The sequence below is a fragment of the Eleutherodactylus coqui genome, chromosome 13, assembly GCF_035609145.1.
Source record: "Eleutherodactylus coqui strain aEleCoq1 chromosome 13, aEleCoq1.hap1, whole genome shotgun sequence".
Taxonomy (NCBI): Eukaryota; Metazoa; Chordata; class Amphibia; order Anura; family Eleutherodactylidae; genus Eleutherodactylus; species Eleutherodactylus coqui.
The window spans coordinates 41,478,408-41,501,153 of NC_089849.1; the positions used below are offsets into that span (position 1 = coordinate 41,478,408).

Genomic DNA, 22,746 nt, shown 5'->3' on the forward strand with positions numbered 1-22,746 from the left:
AGCTCAGGGGCCTTTCAAAAGGCCCCCTGGCCACCGTGGCAACCCGAAATCTTATTGCGCGGGGCAGTGCGGTTACCGCAAATGTCAGGTGCCGCCTGTCTCTTACAGCCGACATTCGACCGCAACAGCTTCGATAAGCCGCGCCGCTCATTGGAGCTGTTAACACTTTAAATACCGCTGTCAATTCTGACAGCTGTATTTAAAGGGTTAACAGCTCCAATGAGCGGTGCAGCTTATCAGAGCTGTTGCGGTCGAATGTCGGCTGTAAGAAACAGCCCAGACCTGCATTGCATGGAGCAGGATCTACCCGTGAGCTCCCCCCATACAAGCGTTTGTTCGGACATATGAACAAAATACACTTATGAACAGCTTCCTAGAATGGAACTTGTTCGTAAGTAGGGGACTATCTATATATCTGGTCAGAGAAGGAGTGCCAGGTGCTCAAGAGGCCAGGCAAGAAAAAAGAGAGATGATTTCTGACGCCATGTGGGTCGTTCCTTCCCTGGCTATATTAGACGCTTTTGTAGGAAGACGTCTCACTCTCTTCTTCCAAAGCTGATGAACATCAATTCAGAACTAATGGGTCTTAAAGATAATTTATTGAGGCTATGCTATAGAATTCAGAACACCCCCAAGAGACAAATTTGTTCGTACTTCCCGTTTGTCTCAGAAAAAACAGGTGGCCCTAGTGGGCACTATCTCCAAATACCAAAGCAAGGCAGCACTAGAAGTGCCCTTTGCAGAGAGAGGAGAAGGTGTTTATTCTCCAGTTTTGTCGAAAAGATCCACAGGTGGGTGAAGGATGATCATAGATCTCAGATTCTTATATTGCTGGAATGGAAGAGGAGATTCAGAATGGAGACAATAAGGTCTGTTATAAACATTCTGCAGCTTGGGGAGTTCATGGCCACCTTAGATTTGGAGGATGCTTACCTTCATATTGTCAGTCAATAGAGGAAGTACCTAAGAATTGCTGTACCTATGGCAGGCGTTATCAAACACTATCAGTTTACAGCTCTGCCTTTCAGCATTTCATCCACTCTATACATTTTCACCAAAGTGATTTCAGCGGCAGCAACAGTCCTCAGGGTTCGGGGATTATCTGTTGTTCCTTATTTGGATGATTGGCTCTTGTTGGCAGCCTCCAGGGAGGTCCTAGCACACCAAATTCATATAGCAGCAGAGTTCCTCATACACTTAGGCTGGGTGATAAACCTTGAAGAAGGAGAGAGTGATAGTTGCTGCCAAATTTCTGACCATTCCCAGAACAACAACAATCAGAACCATGATGAGGACACTAAGCCTTATGGCTACAACTATAGAAGTAGTGCCATGGGCCCAATGGCATTTATGGCCTCTATTGGAAGGGGTCTTGAGCTGTTGGAACCGTTCTCCGAAGGGATTGAAAAGGAAAAGTTCATCCTCTCTCGCAAGACCCTTCTCTCCCTTCATTGGTGGAGCAATCTGATAGATGGGAAGCCTACAGTCCAACCTTTTTAACTTTGGACTAGGTTTGGATGCTCACATCCCAGGAAAGAGATTTGTCCTCCAATATGAGAGAACTTTGGGCAATCCACCTTGCCCTAATTCACTTTGCCTCTCAGATCAATGGGGGGAGCGATAAAGGTCAGGTCAGACAACATGGCTGCAATCCGCTACATCAACAAGCAGGGAGGCACTCGCATCTCAGACCTTCTAAATCAATGGTAAACATGCATATGAGCCGAGAGTGTTTTTGGAGGCTTCCCCTCGTACAGAACCTGGTGTTTCAGGCCAGTACCTCTGCCCACATCTAGAAAGGTTCAACCTGACAGCCTGAAGGTTGATCAATCCATACTATGAGGTAGAGAAATTTCAGAAATAGTGTTAAACACATTGCAGCATTCGAAAGTGGATTCTACAAAGAGAGTATATGCAAGAATCTGTAAAGTTTTCATGGCTTGGTGCATAAGGACTGAAGGTTCCCCTGAGGATCTATATGTTAATAATATTTTGGAATTTTTGCAAAATGGACTTGATAATGGTCTCAGTGCAGCAACTGTAAAAGTACAAGTATCTGCTATGACAGCCTTCTTAAGCAGACAATTTTTGCAGAAGCCATTGGTGAATAGATTACTCAGAGGGGCAGCAAGACTTGAACCAGTGGTCCTTAGACCTGTTCCCCATGGGTCCTAAAGGGGTTATGTAATCCCCCTTTGAATCGATGGAGGAGGTTGACCTAACATTTGTTTCAATGAAAGTGACTTTCTAACTACTGTAGCAGTAACCTTAGCTAAGAGGATGGGGAATTACAAGTTTTTGGGGCTTCTGAACCTCATACTACCTTTTTGCTGGAAAAGGTTCTTCTAAGATTTTTGGCTACCTTTATACCTAAAATCCCTTCCATTTTAAAAACAAATCAGGTTGTAATACTCCCAGCCTTCAATCCCAATTCTTCTTCTGAGGAAGAGGAAAGACTCAACACTCTAGATGTACTCAGAAAACTTATGGTTTATTTACAGAGATCTCAGAGTTTTAGAGTGGAGGAGAATCTTTTTCATTCTGTCCCCCCATTAAAAATAAGGGCCGCAAGTCATCAAAAGCTACGCTCAGTAGATGGATTAGGAAAACCATCTGGGTGATATATCAGGCTCAGGGCCTAGAACCACCTACCTTTGGTAAAGCACACTTGACACGTACGGTGTCGACTCCATGGGCAGAGAGGAACTTAGTTCCATTAGAGAACATTTGTGTGGCAGCAACCTGGAGTTTTTACAATACCTTTTTTATTTATGATACTTTTTCTACTCACACTGTAGCTGTGTGCTGGGAAAGCACAGAGAAAATGTCAGATTCTGGGGACACAACTGCGATTCAAGGTGTGGTGGTGGTCCCAGGACCTGTCCTAGTCAGACTGCTCAGGCTGTGTTTGTACATTGCAAAAAAAAAGTCACCTCCTTTCCCATGGCTAATATTCAGAGAAGTGTAGTCTTACTACAGGTTATCTCCTACAACATACACTTAGCTCTGCTACACTCTGCTACACACACTCAGCACTGCTACAAGCTGCTACACACATTCAGCATTGCTACAAGCTTTTACACACACAGCTCTGCTACATGCTGCTACACACACAGCTCTGCTACATGCTGCTATACACACTCAGTACTGACACATGCTGTTACACACACAGCTCTGCTACAAGCTTTTACACGCACAGCTCTGCTACATGCTGCTACACACACAGCTCTGCAACATGCTGCTATACACACTCAGTACTGACACATGCTGTTACACACTCAGCTTTGCTACACATTGCTGCACACATAGCTCTGCTACACACACTCAGCTGTGCTACATGCTACTGCACACACTCAGCTCTTCTACACTCTGCTGCACATTCAGCTCTGCTACATGCTGCTGTACACACTCCGCTCAACTACATGCTGCAACACACTCAGCTTTGCTACACAGACAGCTCTACTACACACACTTGGCTCTGCTACACACTGCTGCACACACGCAGCACTGCTACAAGCTGCTACACACACTCAGCTCTGCTACACACACTCAGCTCTGCTACATGCTGCTACACAAACACACAGCTCTGCTAAACGCAGCTACACACACTCAGCACTGCTACACACACTCAGCTCTGTTACACATTGATATACACACTCAGCTTTGCTACACGCTGCTACACACACTCAACATTGCTACACACTGCTGCACACACTCAGCACTGATCCATGCTTCTACACACACTGAGCTCTGCTACACACACTCAGCTCTGCTACACGCAGTTACACACACTCAGCTCTGCTACACGCAGTTACATATACACAGCTCTGCTACCCGTAGTTACACTCAGCTCCGCTACATGCAGCTATACACACTCTGCTCTGCCACACACAGCTATACACACTCAGCCCTGTTACACGCAGGTATATAGTGGTCTACAGCTCAGTGACTGTATTCTCTCTCTGTTGTAGATTTAATCTGTAGAGTATACCAGAGATACAAGATATTACCGCAGGATACACAAACTATACTAGGGGCTCCACAGTAATATATACTATACTAAGTGGTGTAATATGCTAACATGTAATATACACTAATTGACTGTTGCCGTGTCCCCAAAACGTGGAGGACCAAGCCATGGACGGCGAACTGTTCAAGCCAAATCCTCGGCTCAACAGTTCTTAATACATTTGCAACCATTTTTCCAAGGTTTTTATGTTCGCATAGCAAACATCAGGTCCATCCAGTACTGTAAATCACACCAACACAATCCATAGCAGAGTCCTACACACACTCAGACCATGCAGGGAAAATTCACTGTATCGCCTCTAGCTGGGATACAAGATGTGATACGGGCGGGCATGGAGGCTCTAGTACCCTGTTGTATCGCCTCTAGCTTGGATACAAGATGTGATACAGTTGGGCATGGAGGTTCTAGTACCCTGTTGTACCACCTCTAGCTTGGATACAAGATGTGATACAGTTGGGCATGGAGGTTCTAGTACCCTGTTGTACCACCTCTAGCTTGGATACAAGATGTGATACTGGGGAACATGGAGACTCTAGTACCCTGTTGTATCGCCTCTAGCTGGGATACAAGATGTGATACGGGCGGGCATGGAGGCTCTAGTACCCTGTTGTATCGCCTCTAGCTGGGATACAAGATGTGATACGAGCAGGCATGGAGGTTCTAGTACCCTGTTGTACCACCTCTAGCTTGGATACAAGATGTGATACTGGGGAACATGGAGACTCTAGTACCCGGGTGTATCACCTCTATCTGAGATACAAGACATGATACAGGCAGGTATGAAGGCTCTAGTACCCTGTTGTATCGTCTCTAGATGTGATACAGTTGGGCATGGAGGCATACAGCTTCCGGCTGGTATCTTGCCATATATCGCTCCACATTTGCTGTTACTGAGCCTCTAGATCGTCCAAACTCATTGGCTGTTGAAGTTGGCATCGCAGATGGTCCCATATATTAAACTAGTGACCAGGCAGCCAAGTGTGACAATGTTGTGGAGGCTTCCTGTGACTCCCTTGTGTGTGCAGCTGGGCATTATCTTGCTGGAAAATATACAGGAGGTGTATAACTTATACCAGCTATACATATCTAATTACAGGAGATATGAGGTCTCTGCAGCCCTATCTTTGGGTCTGCCCTTGCATTGTATCTCCCAGGACCGCTACTTTCCCGCAGTGATGCGAGACGGTTTTGATACACAAGTGCCTCACATCCGTGGCGAATTCACATATTGGCAAGCCCAGTATCGGGATGTGATTTATGGCCCGATTTTGCACTCAGTTGTGTGAAATTAGCCTAAGGGGCTACAAACAAATTTTCATGTGGTTCAGGAAATAAGTCATGTTTCAAAAGCTTATGCCAAAGGGCTAGATCATGTATGTAAATTCATTTTTCAGCCTTATGCAGCACAGTTTAGGTATGAGTACTGGTACAGGTGGGGAAGGCCTGAGCTGAACCCGGGCCCCTGAGTCTTTAGTTACGCCCCTGTGTGCAGGACTCTCTTGTGCCCTGTTGTATGGGATAAAGAATGTATGTAGGAGAGCTGCATGTGATGTACATGTAGCAGAGCTGTGTGTGTGTGACGTGTATGTAGCAGAGCTGTGTGTGTGAGACGCGCGCATGTAGCAGTGCTGTGTGTGTGACGTGCATGTAGCACAGCTGTGTGTCTGACGCGCATGTAGCAGAGCTCTGTGACGTGCATGTAACAGAGCTGTGTGTGTGACACGCACATGTAGCAGAACTGTGCATCTGACACGTGTGTGTAGCAGTGGTGTGTGTGGCATGCATATGTAGCAAAGCTGTGTGTGTGACATGCACGTGTTGCAGAGATGTGTGAGTGACATGTGTGTAGCAGAGCTGTGTGTGTGACACGTGCATCTAGCAAACCTGTGTGTGTGACACGCATGTAGCAGAGCTGTGTCTGACGCGTGCATGTAGCAGAGCTGTGCCTGTGTGACACACCTGTGTAGCAGAGCTGTGTGTATGTGACAGGCGCATGTAGCAGAGCTGTGTGTGATAGGCGCATGTAGAAGAGCTGTGTGTGTGTGATACACGTGTGTAGCAGTGTGTGTGTGTGTGTGTGTGAAACGCCCGTATAGCAGAGCTGTGTGTGATATGCGCATGTAGCAGAGCTGTATGTATTGTGCATGTTGCAGAGCTGTGTGTGACATGCATGTGTAGGAGAGCTTTGTGTGTAAGTGCGTTTAGCAGAGCTGTGTGATGTGCATGTAGCAGAGCTGTGTCTAACACGTGCATATAGCAGAGCTGTGCCTGTGTGACACACCCGTATAGCAGAGCTGTGTGTATATGACAGGCGCGTGTAGCAGAGCTGTGTGTGTGATACTCGCATATAGCAGAGCTGTGTGTGATAGGCGCGTGTAGCAAAGCTGTGTGTGTGTGTGACATGCGCGTGTAGCAGAGTTGTGTGTGACACTCGCATGTAGCAGACCTGTGTGTGTGACACGTCCGTATAGCAGAGCTGTGCGTCATACGTGCATGTAGCAGAGCTGTATGTGTCGTGCATGTAGCAGAGCTATGTGTGTGACACACATATGCAGTAGAACTGTGTGTATGCAACACGCATTTAGCAGAGCTGTGTGATATGCATGTAGCAGAGCTGTGTGTGTGAGGCACATGTAGCAGAGCTGTGTGTTAGGCACATGTAGCAGAGCTGTGTGTGTGACACGCGCATGTAGCAGAGCTGTGTGTGGCACGCTCGTATTGCAGAGCTGTGTGTGTAATGTGCATGTAGCAGAGCTGTGTGTGTGACACGCGCGTTTAGCAGAGCTGTGTGACGTGCATGTAGCAAAGCTGTGTGTGTGACGCGCATATAGCAGAGCTTTGTATGTGACGAGCATGTAGCAGCTGTCTGTGTGTGTCTTCAATTACTTTCACTAATAATGTCTAAATAATTACGGTAGTAGTAATTATATATGCACTAATAGTATAAAGTATGCATGTAGGATATCGACCTGATATATCATTCTATACAGGAGAGGTATTACACATACTAGCGGTACATTTACAATTATATACAGGAGATGCCCTGTGATACTGTGTTTTCACCGCGTTTATAGAGTGGCATGATATGCTGTGAATGAAAGTGGAGACTGGGAAGGGAAGGGACTTGTTATTTGTATAGCACCAACTTATTCCGCAGCTTTCAGGTAGTTTGTTTATTAAAGCTGGGTACTCATTTCACCGACCTCGGAAGGATGGAAGGCTGAGTCAACCTTGAGCCGGCTACCCGAACCCGCAACCTTCAGGTCGTGATCGAGAGCTTATAACTACATTCTGCTGCCTTAACACTCTGCGCCACAAGAGATTGCATATCCATACACAAAATAAATAAATTGCAGCGTGTACTCTATTTCTCTGCGTACCACACAGCGTAATGTGTAAAACGCTGCAGTAATTGCAGTAAAAAGTGCATGTGTGAGAGCGGGCTAAGGGGCTACAAACTAATTTTCATGTAGTCCATCAAATGAGTCATGTTTGGAAAGCTTATACTAAGGAGCTAGATCATGTAGGTAAATTCATTTTGCAGCTTTATGCAGCACGATCTAGGTATGGGTACAGGTACAGGTACAGGTGAAGGGAGGGGGTGAGGGGGGGAGCAGGCAAGCATTTAGTTATGCCCCAGGCTACAATTAAAGTTTTTACTACTGTTTGAGAAATATGCATGTGAAAAACAAAGCAGAGACATCAGAGACATGACACTTCTGAAGATACATACATATATGTGCAAATACGTTTTCAACTTGCATCTTCCTAAGTGCAATCAGACTGCAATCCGAAAAGACAAGAACACTTTTTGTATTAGAGGAAATGTTTCCAGTCTATGGGAAGGTTTATAGTAATCACCCCAGCACTTCTCATGCCCCCTGCATATGTTTGATGACTCATATACTTCACATCAGCAGCTCAGTATCGTCTTTCTCTTCTGTGACAGTGGAGGATCAGAGACTACCCCCCTGGCGTGTGACGTCATGACGACACATCCCCCTCACCCCCTCCCCTCTGGAAACTTCGTGTTTACTAGGAGTCTCCCGCCTGTCTGGTTTTTGGCGACTGCGCGGCAGAGCAAGGAGCACGTGGAGAGGAGCACTGGGAGGGGATCCGCGGGAGCAGGATGACAGGTGAGGAGGAGACCCACCAGGATAACCCCCATTATCCAGAGTTTAGGGAAACGATATGGGGCTGAAATGAATACTAATATTTAACAAGTGAAATCTGATTCTGATGAAGTTTAAGATGTTTTAAAAGTTTTTTTTAAAAAGTTTCATGAAAGTTAAAAAACTTTCCTGAAAAAAAAAAACTTTTATCCAAGTAAAAAAACTTTTCTAACAAAAAGTTTTCTAGCTGAGCAGTGCAATGTTAAATGAGCTCTCACCAAAAAATGCTTTGCATGCTGACCATATACTATAATGTCACCGTCAATGTGCAGATCTGTCTGTGGAGCTGAACGCAGTATACCGTACAGTGCTGAGTGTTTTATGCATTACAGCACTAATTGATCAATTATTTAGGCATTTTATTAGCCCGACTTTTCTTTTGTAATGATTGGTTTTCCTGAACAAACTACAACATGCTTTAATGATTTATTTAGGAAAATGTATTTAGGGCAGCATATATGAAAGATATAGAAGATTTCTATTGTGTAGAGTAAAATCAATAATGGCGGCTTTACCAACTACTTTTCGGTTATTTATTATGTTTACAGGTGCCTTTAGGGACCTTTCACACATGCAGAATATTTCTGCAAGACGCCTGAAGACACAGAAAATTCTGCTCCAAAATCCGCATATATACTTGTAGGTTAGAGAGCAGAACTGCACAGCAGTAGATTAAGCTGCATCTTGAGGCTTTATTCCCACGAGTGCATATATGCCACGTTTTCACGCCCGGGCGCATATACGATACCCATGTGAAGCATTAGTTTCCAATCCAGGCGCGTAAATACTATCTTCTGGCCAATATACATCGGTGGGTCCTATAGATTCCTATGGGAGCAGGGAAAAAGAAGGGAGGGGGGAGGCATTTTTGCAGTGTCCAATGCTGCGAAAAGCTTACAGGTGCCTCTATATAGACACTGGAAGGCATCCTGAGGATTTTGGTAGAGCGAGGGTTTTCCGGGGTGCGGAGTATTTTTTCACTAAAAACAACGCTCAACGACTATGTTTGAATTTGCTCTTTCAAGCACTTATTTGGCCCTTGTCGTCCCTTGTAAAGGTATCTTAACTCCTTAGTGATCCATGATGTACAGTTAGGTCATGGAGGTTCGGGGTTTGTATAGAGCGGGATTGAGGGTCGATCCCACTCCATATAATATGGCTATTGGGTGTCTTTGACAGCTGACACCTACCCGCAACAGCCGCAATCATCACGCATGCTGATCGCACTTTTTAATCCTTTATGTTCCACAGTCAATTCTGACAGTGGCATTTAAATGACCTGATTGGGGAGTGCCATTGAGGTACCATGGCGGCTGGGGGCATTCTGAAGGCTCCCATGGCTGTCAATGCATATGAAGTTGTGGTATAATGTAACACTATAGTATTACATTACACTGCAGGTTCAAGTCCCCTATGGGAACATTAAAAAAAAAAGTAAAAGTGAGTAAAAACACTTTTATTAATTATAAAAAAAGTAAACAGTAATAAAAGAAAAAAAAACCTTTTCCCATGTTTGTAATAAAAAATCAATATAAAACAACAAAAACATATTTTGTATCACATAAACGTCCGATCTATCAAAGTAACACGTTATTTATCCCGCACAGTGAACGTCATAAGAAAAAAAACATATTGTTCTTTCCCATATCCAAGAATAAAATATAATAGAAAGTAATCAAAAAGTCGTATGTAGTCCAAAATGGCACCAATAGAAACTACAGGATGTCCTGCAAAAAACGAGCCCTTACATAACTATGTCAGTGGAAAAATAAAAAAGTTATGGCTGTCAGAAAATAATTTTAATTTTTCCCTAAATATGTTTTATTTTTTAAAAGTAGTACAAAATAAATATATACATTTTATATTGTCACAATCGTATCGACCCATAGAATAAAGTTATCGTGTCATTTTTGCTACAGTGTGTACACATGGAAATAAGACCCCCTCCCCCCCCTCCTCCAAAGATGGTGGAATAGCGTTTTTTTTTCTATTTCACTCCACTTAGAATTTTTACAAAGTTTTTCAATACGTTATATGGTACATTAAATAGTGCCATTGAAAAATACAGCTCGCCATGCAAAAACAAGCCCTCATACAGCTACACTGATGGATAGGTAAGAGTTATGATTTTTTTGAAAGTGGGGAGAAAAAAATGAAAATGGCGAGATAAAAAATACAGAAAGAAACACTGGTATGCACAGAAATATGCAACGCTCAATGCTTAAAAACACGGCATAAAAGCGCGCACAAATACGCATACGCTCGTGTGACACAGCTTTATATGTGCTTTGTGAAGGCTGTTCTGGACAACTACTCCAGACGGTAAAAAATAGACAAAACGCCTGTTGAGCTCCTCCTTGGTCTGTGATCTGGTCTGGACGTCTATTCATGGGGTGCACAGCTGTCATTGGCAAGAACCACGTTTCAGCGGCACCCAAGTACTGCTGCCTTCACATGAGCATTTTATCGCGGCTATTTTGCTGCAATAAAACGCCTCCCGAAAATCGCGACCATCTGAAGCATTGGATTCCAATGTACGTAAAATCGGCAGGCCGGAAGAGATAGCGCATAGGGGAGGCTATGAGAGCTGCCGGAAAAAAGGAGGTGGGAGGGAGTTTAGCAGCGGCTTGCGTTGCTAAAGTCCCTCCTCTTGCCGGCAGCTCCCATAGGGGGAGGGAGTTTAGCACACCAGCTCTGCTAAGCTTCCGTTCGGTTCAAGGGGTGGAGAGAGGGGGAGCGAGTTTAGCAGAGCTGAAGTCTCTCCCCCCAGATGATGGTATTCTGGGCTGCGACGCATATACTACCCTACGTACAGCTTTGTGTTGTACTGTTTCATTTATTCTATACCCATTGTGATTTCTGCCATTATTGCTACAGTTGTAGCATTTAAAAGGGGAGAATAAGTTTCCTTGTTGATCGCATGGCAGCCAAAAATGCTCAACTCAGACTGTTTATTGAATTATTGGGACACGTAAGAAATATATAGTCATCTCAGGTCATAGACATGCATGACTATGGGGTACTGTATGTTGGAGTGTACAGGCTGGGAGAAGGAGCTTTAATAAAAGAAAGGTCACATTTGTGCCGGTTTTGTTATATGTAGAAAAAATATTCCGCAATGTGTGCCCGGTGTGACCCAGCGTGGGCTCCGTGGCAAGCAGAAAATACCAGACAACGTAACACACACCCACACCCTCCAAATGAAACATCTAAGGGCTGCTTCACACGGGAGTCCTCAGCGCAACGATCTGGGCTGTGAGCGAGGTGGATTTGCACCTCTGAATTGAGATTTCTAAGGCATTATCTCACCAAAAGCATTTGTAATCTACCTACAGGATGGGTGATCGCTGGGGGTCTGGCATCTGGGAACCTCAAGGATCACTGTCTGACGTCTAAAGACATTCTGATTTGAAGGCTGTACAGCTCCAATGTCGGAAGACGTCCAGCAGGGTATTCTTACTGTATATTACTGGCCGCTCTGTTGTCGGGGGGCCTCTGCAGCATGTCCCATACCGCAGTACTGGCTCTAGCCAGCAGATGGCACCATTGTATAATGGCAGAAAAAGAAAGCCCCCTAGGAAACCCTGAATCCAAAATTGGATTGCAAAGGGTTAATGAAGCTCCAGTGGGCATTCACTTCTGTTTGACTGAAGGCAGACAAGTGGAGACGCAGCTACGCTCGCGGGTACGGAGCGTAGTTGCGCCTGAATGAGGGAAATTTCTTCCCCTTCGCAGGCTTTTCAAGCTGCGCCAGAGTCCAGAAGTTTGAATAAAAATGTGGGAAGATAGGATCTGCCCTATGTGAGGCCTGCTTCACACGACCGTATGCGTTTTTATGTTTGCTCGTACGCAGCGTATATATGCCTGAATGACCTTCTGACACGACCGAGTGCCAGTCTTAATTAGCGTATTTAAAGCCATTCACACGGGGCGCTGCTGCGTGAATGTTAAAAAATATGCAGAAGCGTATGTGGCAAGCAAAGATCGTCAGAAATCTTTAGAATGGCGATAAAGTGCCTAATTAGGCTGCCTTCACACTTGCGATAAAATCGCACGATTTTCATGCGACGCAAGAGTGAATGAAAACGCAGAATTATGAAACCAATGATTTTCAATGATTTTCAATGGCTTCATTCCCATTTGCAATGTTTTCACTCGTGTGATGTGGAGTGAAAAAAAAATCGCGGCATGTCCTATCTATCTGCATTTTGCGATATTTTTTTTTCTCCCATGGAGCCTCCTTTTTATCGCATCTCATCGCACGAGCCTGCGATTTTCATGCGATTTGTTTTTAACATTAGAACCTCCTATTGACTTTCGTGCGATAAAATAGTGTGACTTTATTGAGCAAGAAAATCGCGGGCGGCAGCGATGCGAGATTATTTTCAGAAAAAAGCATTGATGCTGCCATTTGAAAATTGCAGTGACAAGGACGCGATTTTGCCGCGATTTTCTCATAGCAAAATTGCGATTGCCAGTGTGAAGGAGCCCTCAGGGTGAGCCGTCTTGTTTTCCCAGCCTTTTATGCAGGGTAACTCCCTCCCCCTCCCTTTTTTTCCAGCAGCCATAAAAGTCTATTGAAGCTTGCTGTGTATCACGTCGAAAGATCGGGCAAGACCTATCCTTTCACGCGCCGTACGAAATATATGGCTGAAAATAATCGCATATGTCCAATTTTTTCACGCGCGTATTTTTTACGCAGAAAAAAGAAACTTTGTCTGAATAACGCCATTAAATTCCAATGCTTCGTATGGTCATAAATACGGTGGTGTGAATAAGCCCTGAGGCAGTGAATGGAGCACCGAATGTTCTCCAGATATCACCTATCCGGTTGACAAGTGGTAAAGGTTTGGTGGGGGATTAACCCCTTCAGGGCAGAGTTGAGGCACAATGTATCTACGCTGTTTAACTAGTCTGACATTCTGCAACAAGATCTGCATGCGCTACATGTATTCTGGCAGATATACGGATTAGGGTTTGACCTTGATGCAGTTGGCGAAATTCACAGCCCAGGCTCTGATCCCATCTGCATGCAGTATGGGAGCTGGAAAGAGGAATTCCTGCAGAGAAAGGATCCATCGTAGGATGAGCAGATCGGCGCTGGATGGACCCTACTGACTGTTAAAAACAAAATTGCCATTTTTTGCAAGCCATGGAATGGTGTATAAGAGCTTCTGCAGACGGGCGCATTTGTGCACGCAAATCCACTCGTGCAAAACGTAGAGAATAGAACCCATTGATTTCAATGGGTTCTCTCACATTACGCATTTTTGCACACAAATGTCTTGCACTCAAAAATATACGTGGCATGCTCTATTTTTATGCATATTTGCGCACACGAGGCACTGAACTGCGTGATTTTGCCGGGAAATCAATAACACCAGGGACTAAATAGGCTGCACAACCTGTGAAACCACGGCGATGTGAACGGGCCCGGCAGCGCAGAAACGTACAGTAAAATGAGCCGATATATGCACGATAGCGCTCCCTTCACTGCGCAACCAGGCACGCTATTGTGATCGTATATACCCCTTTGCTCGTCTGCAGGAGACCTAAAGAAGAAATAAGTCTAGACTCGCCTCTTTTAGCAGGATCATGTGATAGAGATGGGATGTCATTGTGTGAGCAGGAACACGCGAGAGGCACGCGGGTACTTTAAAAGACGGGCATTGTTATAGCGGTTATTTTTAGCTATAAGGAGCCTTCCCATTTCATTAAAAGTTGGAAAACCCCCGTAAATGCCCGAAACTTTAAATATCTGCTATGTGAAATCTTAATGCTTTTAAATCAAAATGGGGAAAATCTGCAGAATCCAATAAATCAATCCCGAAAATTGACCATAAAGTATGTTGACAAATTTTCTAAATTCTCCGAAATTCAAAAACCTGTACCATGCGATCAGCCACGAGGGTGTATTATTATATTGTATTGGCTTTGTATAAAAAGCAGTAAATCAGAAACAACCCCTTTCGTATTAAGGCCGCCTGCACACGAGATGTCGCAGCGGAATCCATCCCTGTGCCCCGGCGGTCACCCCCACGTACCTGTCCGCTGTGTTCGTGTGCAGGCAGCTTCTGCACTGTGGATGTGTCGGCCGTCGCGCTGGAGCACATGCACGGTACAGAGTGTGACGTAGATAGGTGATGACGCGATTCCCGCGTACCATGTGCACTGCTCACTACGGACGGGCTGCGGGATGGACGGCTTCCGTTGCCTTCAAAATAGAACATGCTGCGATTTTCCCCTCGCGAGTGGAAAATCACAGTTGATTTCCTCTCGTGGACAGAGAAAAACGATTTTAGATAGCATGTCTATGGGCGGCATTTGCTGCAGGATCCGGACGCGAACGCCCCCGCTCCGGATCCCAAAGTGCAAATACGTCCTTGTGCATTTGGCCTAAAGCCACTTCCGCTCAAGTACTCCCTGACACGAAGCATTCTAAGGCTGCCTGTCCATGGCCGGGACGGAATATCGCTAGCCATATTTCGCCGCGGGGGAGGAGGGGTCAGCACTACAAGGTCTCCACGATGAGCCTATCTAAATGATAGGCTCACTGCGGAGAATCAAGGAATGCCGCGATTTGAATCATACGAGCAGAGAATCGCTATAAGTCCCCGCTCGTGGATATCAGGCTGCGCTTTCTATAATTCTCCTATGGAAAGTGTGTCACGCGAGCTCCGCGTGTGATTTATAGCCGCGGGTCTCACAATGACAACTCGTCTGTGGGGGTTCTGAAAAACACCACGAGGCCTCCCTCACGTGACCGTATACGTTTTTACGTTCGCCCTTTGCGGGCAAGAGAATACAATGGGGACTAATTAGGTTACTTAGCCTTTTAAACTCGGGGAATGGCTGTAACACACACCCATGTGAAAGGTACCGTCCGTACGCGAAAAGTGCCGTAAAATACGCAGACATATGCGCGAAAGTGCAACGTTCACAGGATAAAACCGTCAAGCTATCACTGCGTTTTGCAGGTACGCTCGTGGGAAGCTGCCCTCATAGCAATGTGCCATCACTGTCTTTAGTAAGGTAACCCCTTCTACCCTGTTTCCCTGAAAATAAGACCCTGAAAATAAGACATAGCATGATTTTTCCAGAATTTTTGAGGATGCAAAATGATTTTTCAGGCTTCTTGAGGATGCTTGAAATATAAGCCCTACTCCAAAATTAAGTCCTGCTAACAGTTAATTAAAAAAGTCAATTTAAATAGTGTCCAGGCAGCTATACATGTAAAAAAGTTAAGCCGTTTTGAACAAAAATTAATATTAGACACTGTCTTATTTTCGGGGAAACACGGTAGCCACATATATGAATTGCATTGACCATAAGCAGTCAGAAAAAGGACCTATGCTTCTACCCTGTGATCCATAGGATTCAGTGACAGTAACAAAGCGCTGTAGAAGGGGCTAAAGCAACAGTAACACATCATCTCCCACAAACATGATCTTGAAGGGTGTTACAACATTCTCTTAACGTGTCAAAGTAGTGCAGTTACATGTCTTATGCTTCAGGGTGGGCTTTAGAGGTGGTTAACCAAAGTAATACAAAGTCTAATTATATACTTCCATTTTCTCATGTACTCAATTTTTCTCTTTCCTGTGGAATAAACGCATTTAATATAACCATATATATGATGTGGCCTATTGCATAACCTGCAGAGGAAGTCACTTAAGCAAAAAGAGCAGTGTTTAATTCTGAATGTAAGTATTAATACATGGGAGTGCTGACTCCAATGCTTCCCATAGCCATGTTTAGTAGTTTGATAGTAAATCTGTCATTTACATTGGTCTCTGGCAAATAAGTGGGTTAAAAGGGGTTGTCCCACTTTTGGCTGTATTGTTGCAGGAAGTAGACAGCTCCATACATTGTGTAGTGTCCCGGGTTGGTACTGCAGGCTGAGCCCTATTGAAGTGAATGGAACTCAGTCTGCAATACCAACCCGGACCACTGCACAGTGTACGGAGCTGTCTGCTTCATGCAACTAAACAGATAGAAGTTGGACAATTCCTTTACTCAACTGGTCCCTATCTTCATAGCAAATTTGTGCTTACTCAATGGCCAGTGTGATAACTAGTAAAAGTGCAAATCACTTTATTTACCTGAAATGATGTTTTTGGGCTAAAAAATCACTCCAAAATGCTGGCCGCTAGAGGTCTCCATTCTAATTTGATGCCCACTGCTTGCTGTTCTATAAAGTTGGTATTTTGCAGTAGATATACTGAGGCTGATTACAGGATGTGGGGCTGGGTCCTTGGTTTCTGTTGATCTATGCTGCCCGTAGACGTCTACGAAGAGTTTCAGCAGAGAAACAGAGGCATGAAGACACACAGAGATGCAGCTGCAGCTTCTAATAAGTGTTTTATCTTACCTCAATGCTAGATTCACAGTTACACTGCTCAGTACTGCTGTATAATGTCCTCCATGCTGCTGCTGCTTCTGTGTGTGCAATGTACAAGTCATATAATGGACAGATACAGCGTTTTTCATCATTTTCACACGCATGGCAGCTTATTTTGAAGTGTCACTTGAAAAGTTAAGTGCGCTTTAAAGGGGTTTTCGTGAACTAAGTTATTGGTGACCCATTCACAAGATGGGTCATCCATATCAGATTGTGGGTGATCTGCTGCTCAGGGTCACTGCCAATCAGCTGACTGAAGTGGCTTTCATCTTCGGGTGTGCATGTTGGCCACTTCATTGCACACCAAGAACAGCACTGTACATTTCATAGTGACGGTGCCCGGTATAGCAGCTCAATCTCAATTATTTGAATGAGTCTGAGCTACCGTAGTCTCAGGACATGTGATGTCAGCCATTAGCTGATCAGCGTGGATCCTAAGTGACAGACCCACATAGATCTGATATTGATAGCCTATCCTGGGATAGATCTTTAGTATCTTAGTCCCAGAAAACACCTTTAAGCCTCCTAGAAAGTGAGCAAAAAATTTTTTTAAGCTACACATTGAACTGTTCATTAATATTTTATATCGTATGTGGGGTGAAGTCAGGCTAAAGGTCGTAAGATCTTCATTGCACTTTCACAGGTCTCAACAGCTTCCTTCCACAACTCTACATTATAGTTCTAAGGGACTTAGCTCATGATACAGTTGGCTTTGTGCATGTTGTACAGGAGTTGTACAGTAAGTCAATACAACTAAATCTTATGTTGCCAATATTTATCCTATAGCCAAAATCTATCATCTATAGCTATAGCCAAAATGTATCATCTATAGCTATAGCCAAAATCTATCATCTATACCTATAGCCAAAATCTATCATCTATAGCTATAGCCAAAATGTATCATCTATAGCTATAGCCAAAATCTATCATCTATACCTATAGCCAAAATCTATCATCTATAGCTATAGCCAAAATCTATCATCTATACCTATAGCCAAAATCTATCATCTATACCTATAGTCAAAATCTATCATCTATAGCTATAGCCAAAATCTAACATCTATACCTATAGTCAAAATCTATCATCTATACCTATAGCCAAAATCTATCATCTATACCTATAGTCAAAATCTATCATCTATAGCTATAGCCAAAATCTAACATCTATAGCTATAGCCAAAATCTATCATCTATAGCTATAGCCAAAATCTATCATCTATACCTATAGTCAAAATCTATCATCTATAGCTATAGCCAAAATCTATCATCTATAGCTATAGCCAAAATCTATCATCTATACCTATAGCCAAAATCTATTATCTATACCTATAGCCAAAATCTATCATCTATACCTATAGTCAAAATCTATCATCTATAGCTATAGCCAAAATCTATCATCTATAACTATAGCCAAAATCCATCATCTATACCTATAGCCAAAATCTATCATCTATAGCTATAGCCAAAATCTATCATCTATAGCTATAGCCAAAATCTATCATCTATAGCTATAGCCAAAATCTATCATCTATACCTATAGCCAAAATCTATCATCTATACCTATAGTCAAAATCTATCATCTATAGCTATAGCCAAAATCTAACATCTATAGCTATAGCCAAAATCTATCATCTATAGCTATAGCCAAAATCTATCATCTATACCTATAGTCAAAATCTATCATCTATAGCTATAGCCAAAATCTATCATCTATAGCTATAGCCAAAATCTATCATCTATACCTATAGCCAAAATCTATTATCTATACCTATAGCCAAAATCTATCATCTATACCTATAGTCAAAATCTATCATCTATAGCTATAGCCAAAATCTATCATCTATAACTATAGCCAAAATCTATCATCTATACCTATAGCCAAAATCTATCATCTATAGCTATAGCCAAAATGTATCATCTATAGCTATAGCCAAAATCTATCATCCATTCACAGTGGGAGTCATGTATATATATGGCACTTGGCCAACGATTTTCTAGCTGTGTGCATAGTGTAACATTTTGCGCATCGCATTGTACATTACCAAGTGCAACATTCTCTACAACTGATACTTGTTACCGTTGCTATTTGAAGGTTGCACGCTGTAATCAAACTGGGTTTGTAAATCTAACTTTACTTCAGTGCAGTGGGAGTTTTGATACCTGTGAACATAACCCTATAGTTCTAGACCCAACACCATGTCAGTGAGTAAATAAACTCCATGTCCGCCTCCGGATTCCGCAGCAAATACCTTCCATAGTATTCTATGAAAAAGTGATTCTTCCTGCACACGAGCAGAAAACACAGAGGATAAATCACAGCATGCTCCATCTTTGCTCGGATTCCACGCAGATGGCTTCCATTGAAGTCAATGGAAGCTGTCCGATCCATGGCCCTTCTGCAATTGACATTGCGGGAAGATCGCGAAATCCGTGTCATCACTAGGTCATAACATGGGAAAAGCAGGAGTTTAAAAAAAATCATATATGTGATCATATACTGGGCTGATTTAGTTAGGAAGCAGACATTTCTGTTCCCACTGCATTGGCCAGGCTTGGTATTACGGGAGGAGTCCTTATTGAAGTCATTCACTTCAATTATTGGACTGGGCAATGACTCAATAGGATGGTCTGGTAATGCCCAGCAGACACTTAGGTATTTGCATCTGCTACCAGAGTTTTTTAAAACTTTTTGTTATGTGGTATGCGGCGATATTAGGGAGTTATAACTAGGTTTTCCTAACATACATAATTGTGGGGATGGTTTACCCTTTAAAGGGAATCTGTTGGCCACTTTTAGCCCTATAAGCTAAGCTTTTGGGCTCAAGTTAACTGACCTGCTGAGTCCAGGGATGTAAGTTTTATACTTCCCTTGTCCAGGGATGTGTGTTGTATACTTACCTTCTCTTCTGTTCCCCCAGTGTCTGCACTTTAAGCCACTGCTGCAGTGTATTGAGCAGCACACTAAGTAGTCCTCCCATTTTAAAATTAGAATAGAAGGACTGCTTAGTGCGCTGCTCAAAGCATTCTGCATTGGCTTTGAGGGCTGGCATCAGTAGACTGGAGAGAAAGGCATGAATGAAGGTTACATCCCTCGACTCAGTGGGTTTGGAACTTTCAGCCCATAAGCTTATCTTATAGGGTTATAAGTAGCTGACAGACTCTCTTTACCTTATTGGCACTATGTAAGGAAGCAGCCCCCTCCCGTCTAGTAACAGGCAAAGCCTCCTATTTAGCGCTCCTAGACATTTTTGTTTTTTTATCGCTGCGATATCGCTGTGTTTTTTTAACGCGATTGTCAATGGGACTTTTTAATGTTAAAAATGCATCACACAAAACCCGCAAAGCACAAACTTGTGATGGGTTTTTAACATTAGAAAGCCCCATTGACAATCGCGTGAAAAAAACGCAGCAATATCGCAGCGTTTAAAAAAAAACAAAAACGCAATTGGGTAAGAGACCTTAGGTGGACATACACATTAGGGTCATTTTACATGGAGGGATTGTCACGTGAAATTGCTTCCGGCTGCCTGCCTCCATTCACAGTAAATGTCTTTCTGTTCTGTCTGTTCACACAGGCCAATCATCGTTTGATTTTTATGACTACATAAACTGAACGATAAGCGAGCAAATTCTTATCATTCGACTCTCTGAAGCGTATGGCTAATCAGTAATTTATAGCCCATTGAACAGATTACAGGAACGATTAGCTTTAAAAAATGGCATAGGATTTTTTTAAGGAGATGCATTTAAAAATGACAGCCTAAAGACAGAATAAAGTCGACCGCCCCACGTGTAGTCAGAACCACCATAACCGTGGTTTAACACTGCCTGACTATAAACCACTATAAATCAGTTTCACTTTGGATTTTGCACAAGTCGCAGCGACTTGTTTTAATGTAGTAACAGTCGTAAATGATACTTCTTCAGCAATTTTTGTCTTTATTTACAATTGTTAAGGGGAATCTGTCACCACCTTTTTGCAGCCCTCACTGGGAGCACCATACGGTAGTGCCTGCCACAGTGATTACAGTGATATATCTGCGGTATGTATCCGTGCAGTAGTTTTGGAGAAACTTGCATTTTATTAGTAGCAGCCAAACACAGAACTAGTCCTTGATATTAATGAGATGCAGCCTACTCACACCCACCTTATCCCTCCAGCCAATGATTGACAGCTATATCTCTATGCACAGTAATAAGCAGAGAGCTGCCGATTTGTGGATGGAGGGTGGGTGGGAATAACCTGCAGCTCATGAATATCTAGGACTACCCTAAGGCCTCATGTCCACGGGGAAATTTGGGCCCGCTCAGATGCTAAATCCCGCAGCAGGTCCCTCCTTTCCCACAGACATGCAGCCTCAAAATAGATTATACTCACCTATCTGGACACTGCGCGTCTCCCCTCCGTCGTGGCCAGATCTTCTTTCTTCGGCCAGGCGGTTGTGCTCGGCACGCCATCAGCGTGCCACGCGCATGCACCGTGCACATTTTTTTTAAACTCTTGCTTTCCCACGGAAGCAGTGACAGCTGTGGGTGTGCCATGCGACCGGACGGCTTCCATAGGCTTCAATGGAAGCTGCGGGAGCCGTGTGTGCGGGAAACCCGCACAAAATGGAGCATGCTGCGGGTGGTTTCCCGCACGTGCAATCCATGCACCAGGGAAAAATGACATCCACAGGTATTTAATTACCTGCGGGTGTCCAATAATTCCCTATGGGTGTGGATCACGCATGCGGGACACCCGCCCAGGTTTCTTAAATCCATTTTGCCCATGGACATTGGGCCTAAGTAGTCCTCCATACATTCACTGCTACTGATAAAATGTAACTTTCTCCATAACTACTGCACAGATACATACAGCAGACATATCCCTATAATCAGTGTGACTGTCACTACTTTATGCTACTCTCATAGAGGGGTGCAAAAAGTTGGTGACAGTCTCCTAAAGTTAATTTGTGTGAGGTCTCTGGCCATAGGTTTCTCTTTCTCCGTGCTTTTGACTTTTTTAATTACTTAGTCATTAGTTTATTGAATATAATTCTGTATATAAATGATATAAACAGCTCAAATACAAAAGTATGGTTAAAGGCAATCCTAATATAAAAACAGAACAGAAAAGCAGAAATCATCCTGAAAGCCAAACGCAGATGTGAATGCAGCCTTTTGTAAAAGCGGTTGTGTCACATCTGTTCAGATCTGTTGGCGGAACCGACCACGAATTCAGAGATAAAGTGCAGGGATAGGCAGAAGGGCACATGAAGCAAAAGGGATAACTGAGCTGTAAGTTGATAGAGGTGGAAACGGAAGCAAGGCCTGAGTAATTTCTCTAAATAAGCCCTAACTGGCCCTGCCAGTGAGGCGGAACACCCACCCTGAAAAGGGTGACTCTGCGACTGGAACCTGACTTGGTTCCGTAACACATCCCTAGATAATATGAAGAGGGAAGGGTCTACAAGAGGACTGGGAAAAACAGAAAAGTAAAACAGATAAATCAAGGGCAAAGCAAGAAACCAAACAGACAGTAGAAATCTGAAGTCCAAGAATGAAAGTACAAGACAAGTAAACTGAAGGGCTAAGATAAAAGCATGAAGCCACAAGACAGGAGCAGAATACCAAAGTGATACAAAAGTACAACAGTATTACCAGCATCCTCTGCTCAGAAGAGCTTGAATAAATATCCTAAACAAGTTACTGATAGGCTGGCTAGGACGAAAGACAGCCCAGCCAGCCAATCAGCTCAGAGACATAAGGGAGATGTTTCTCGCTTGACGCCCAGCACTGAATGACATCATGCATGCATCGGCAGGCACATCACATGGTCCAGCGCTGACGTTGTGATGTCATACTGTACCCATTCCTGCATTCGGAATGTATTGGTACGATGGCAAGTTTGCTAATACCAAAAAACCCTATTTGAGCAAAAGTTGAGAACTGCTAATAAATGGCATCCCCCACTATAAGGGACTTGATTCTACCATAAACTGCATTCACTAGTTTATTTGAATGGCATTCCTTAAATGGATTCGGGCAGCAGTTTTGCCCACGCAGAATTGCTGACAGATCTATGAAAAGGCGGGGAGCAGGGAGGGATCACGACTTTATTAAAGCTGTGCTCTGCCGGCGTGACTTCCGCTTTCAACACT

General features: G+C 43.7%; 1 protein-coding gene across 1 annotated transcript in view; it reads left to right on the forward strand.

Annotated features, from left to right (window-relative positions):
- The first annotated feature begins 8,101 nt into the window (after positions 1–8,101).
- IKZF3 (IKAROS family zinc finger 3) overlaps positions 8,102–22,746 on the forward strand; it is an 84,078-nt gene continuing 69,433 nt past the window's right edge. Inside the window, exon 1 of the mRNA XM_066585815.1 lies at positions 8,102–8,166. Within this exon, the coding sequence (XP_066441912.1) occupies positions 8,160–8,166 (7 nt within the window). The 5' untranslated portion in view covers positions 8,102–8,159. The remainder of the gene's footprint in view (positions 8,167–22,746) is intronic.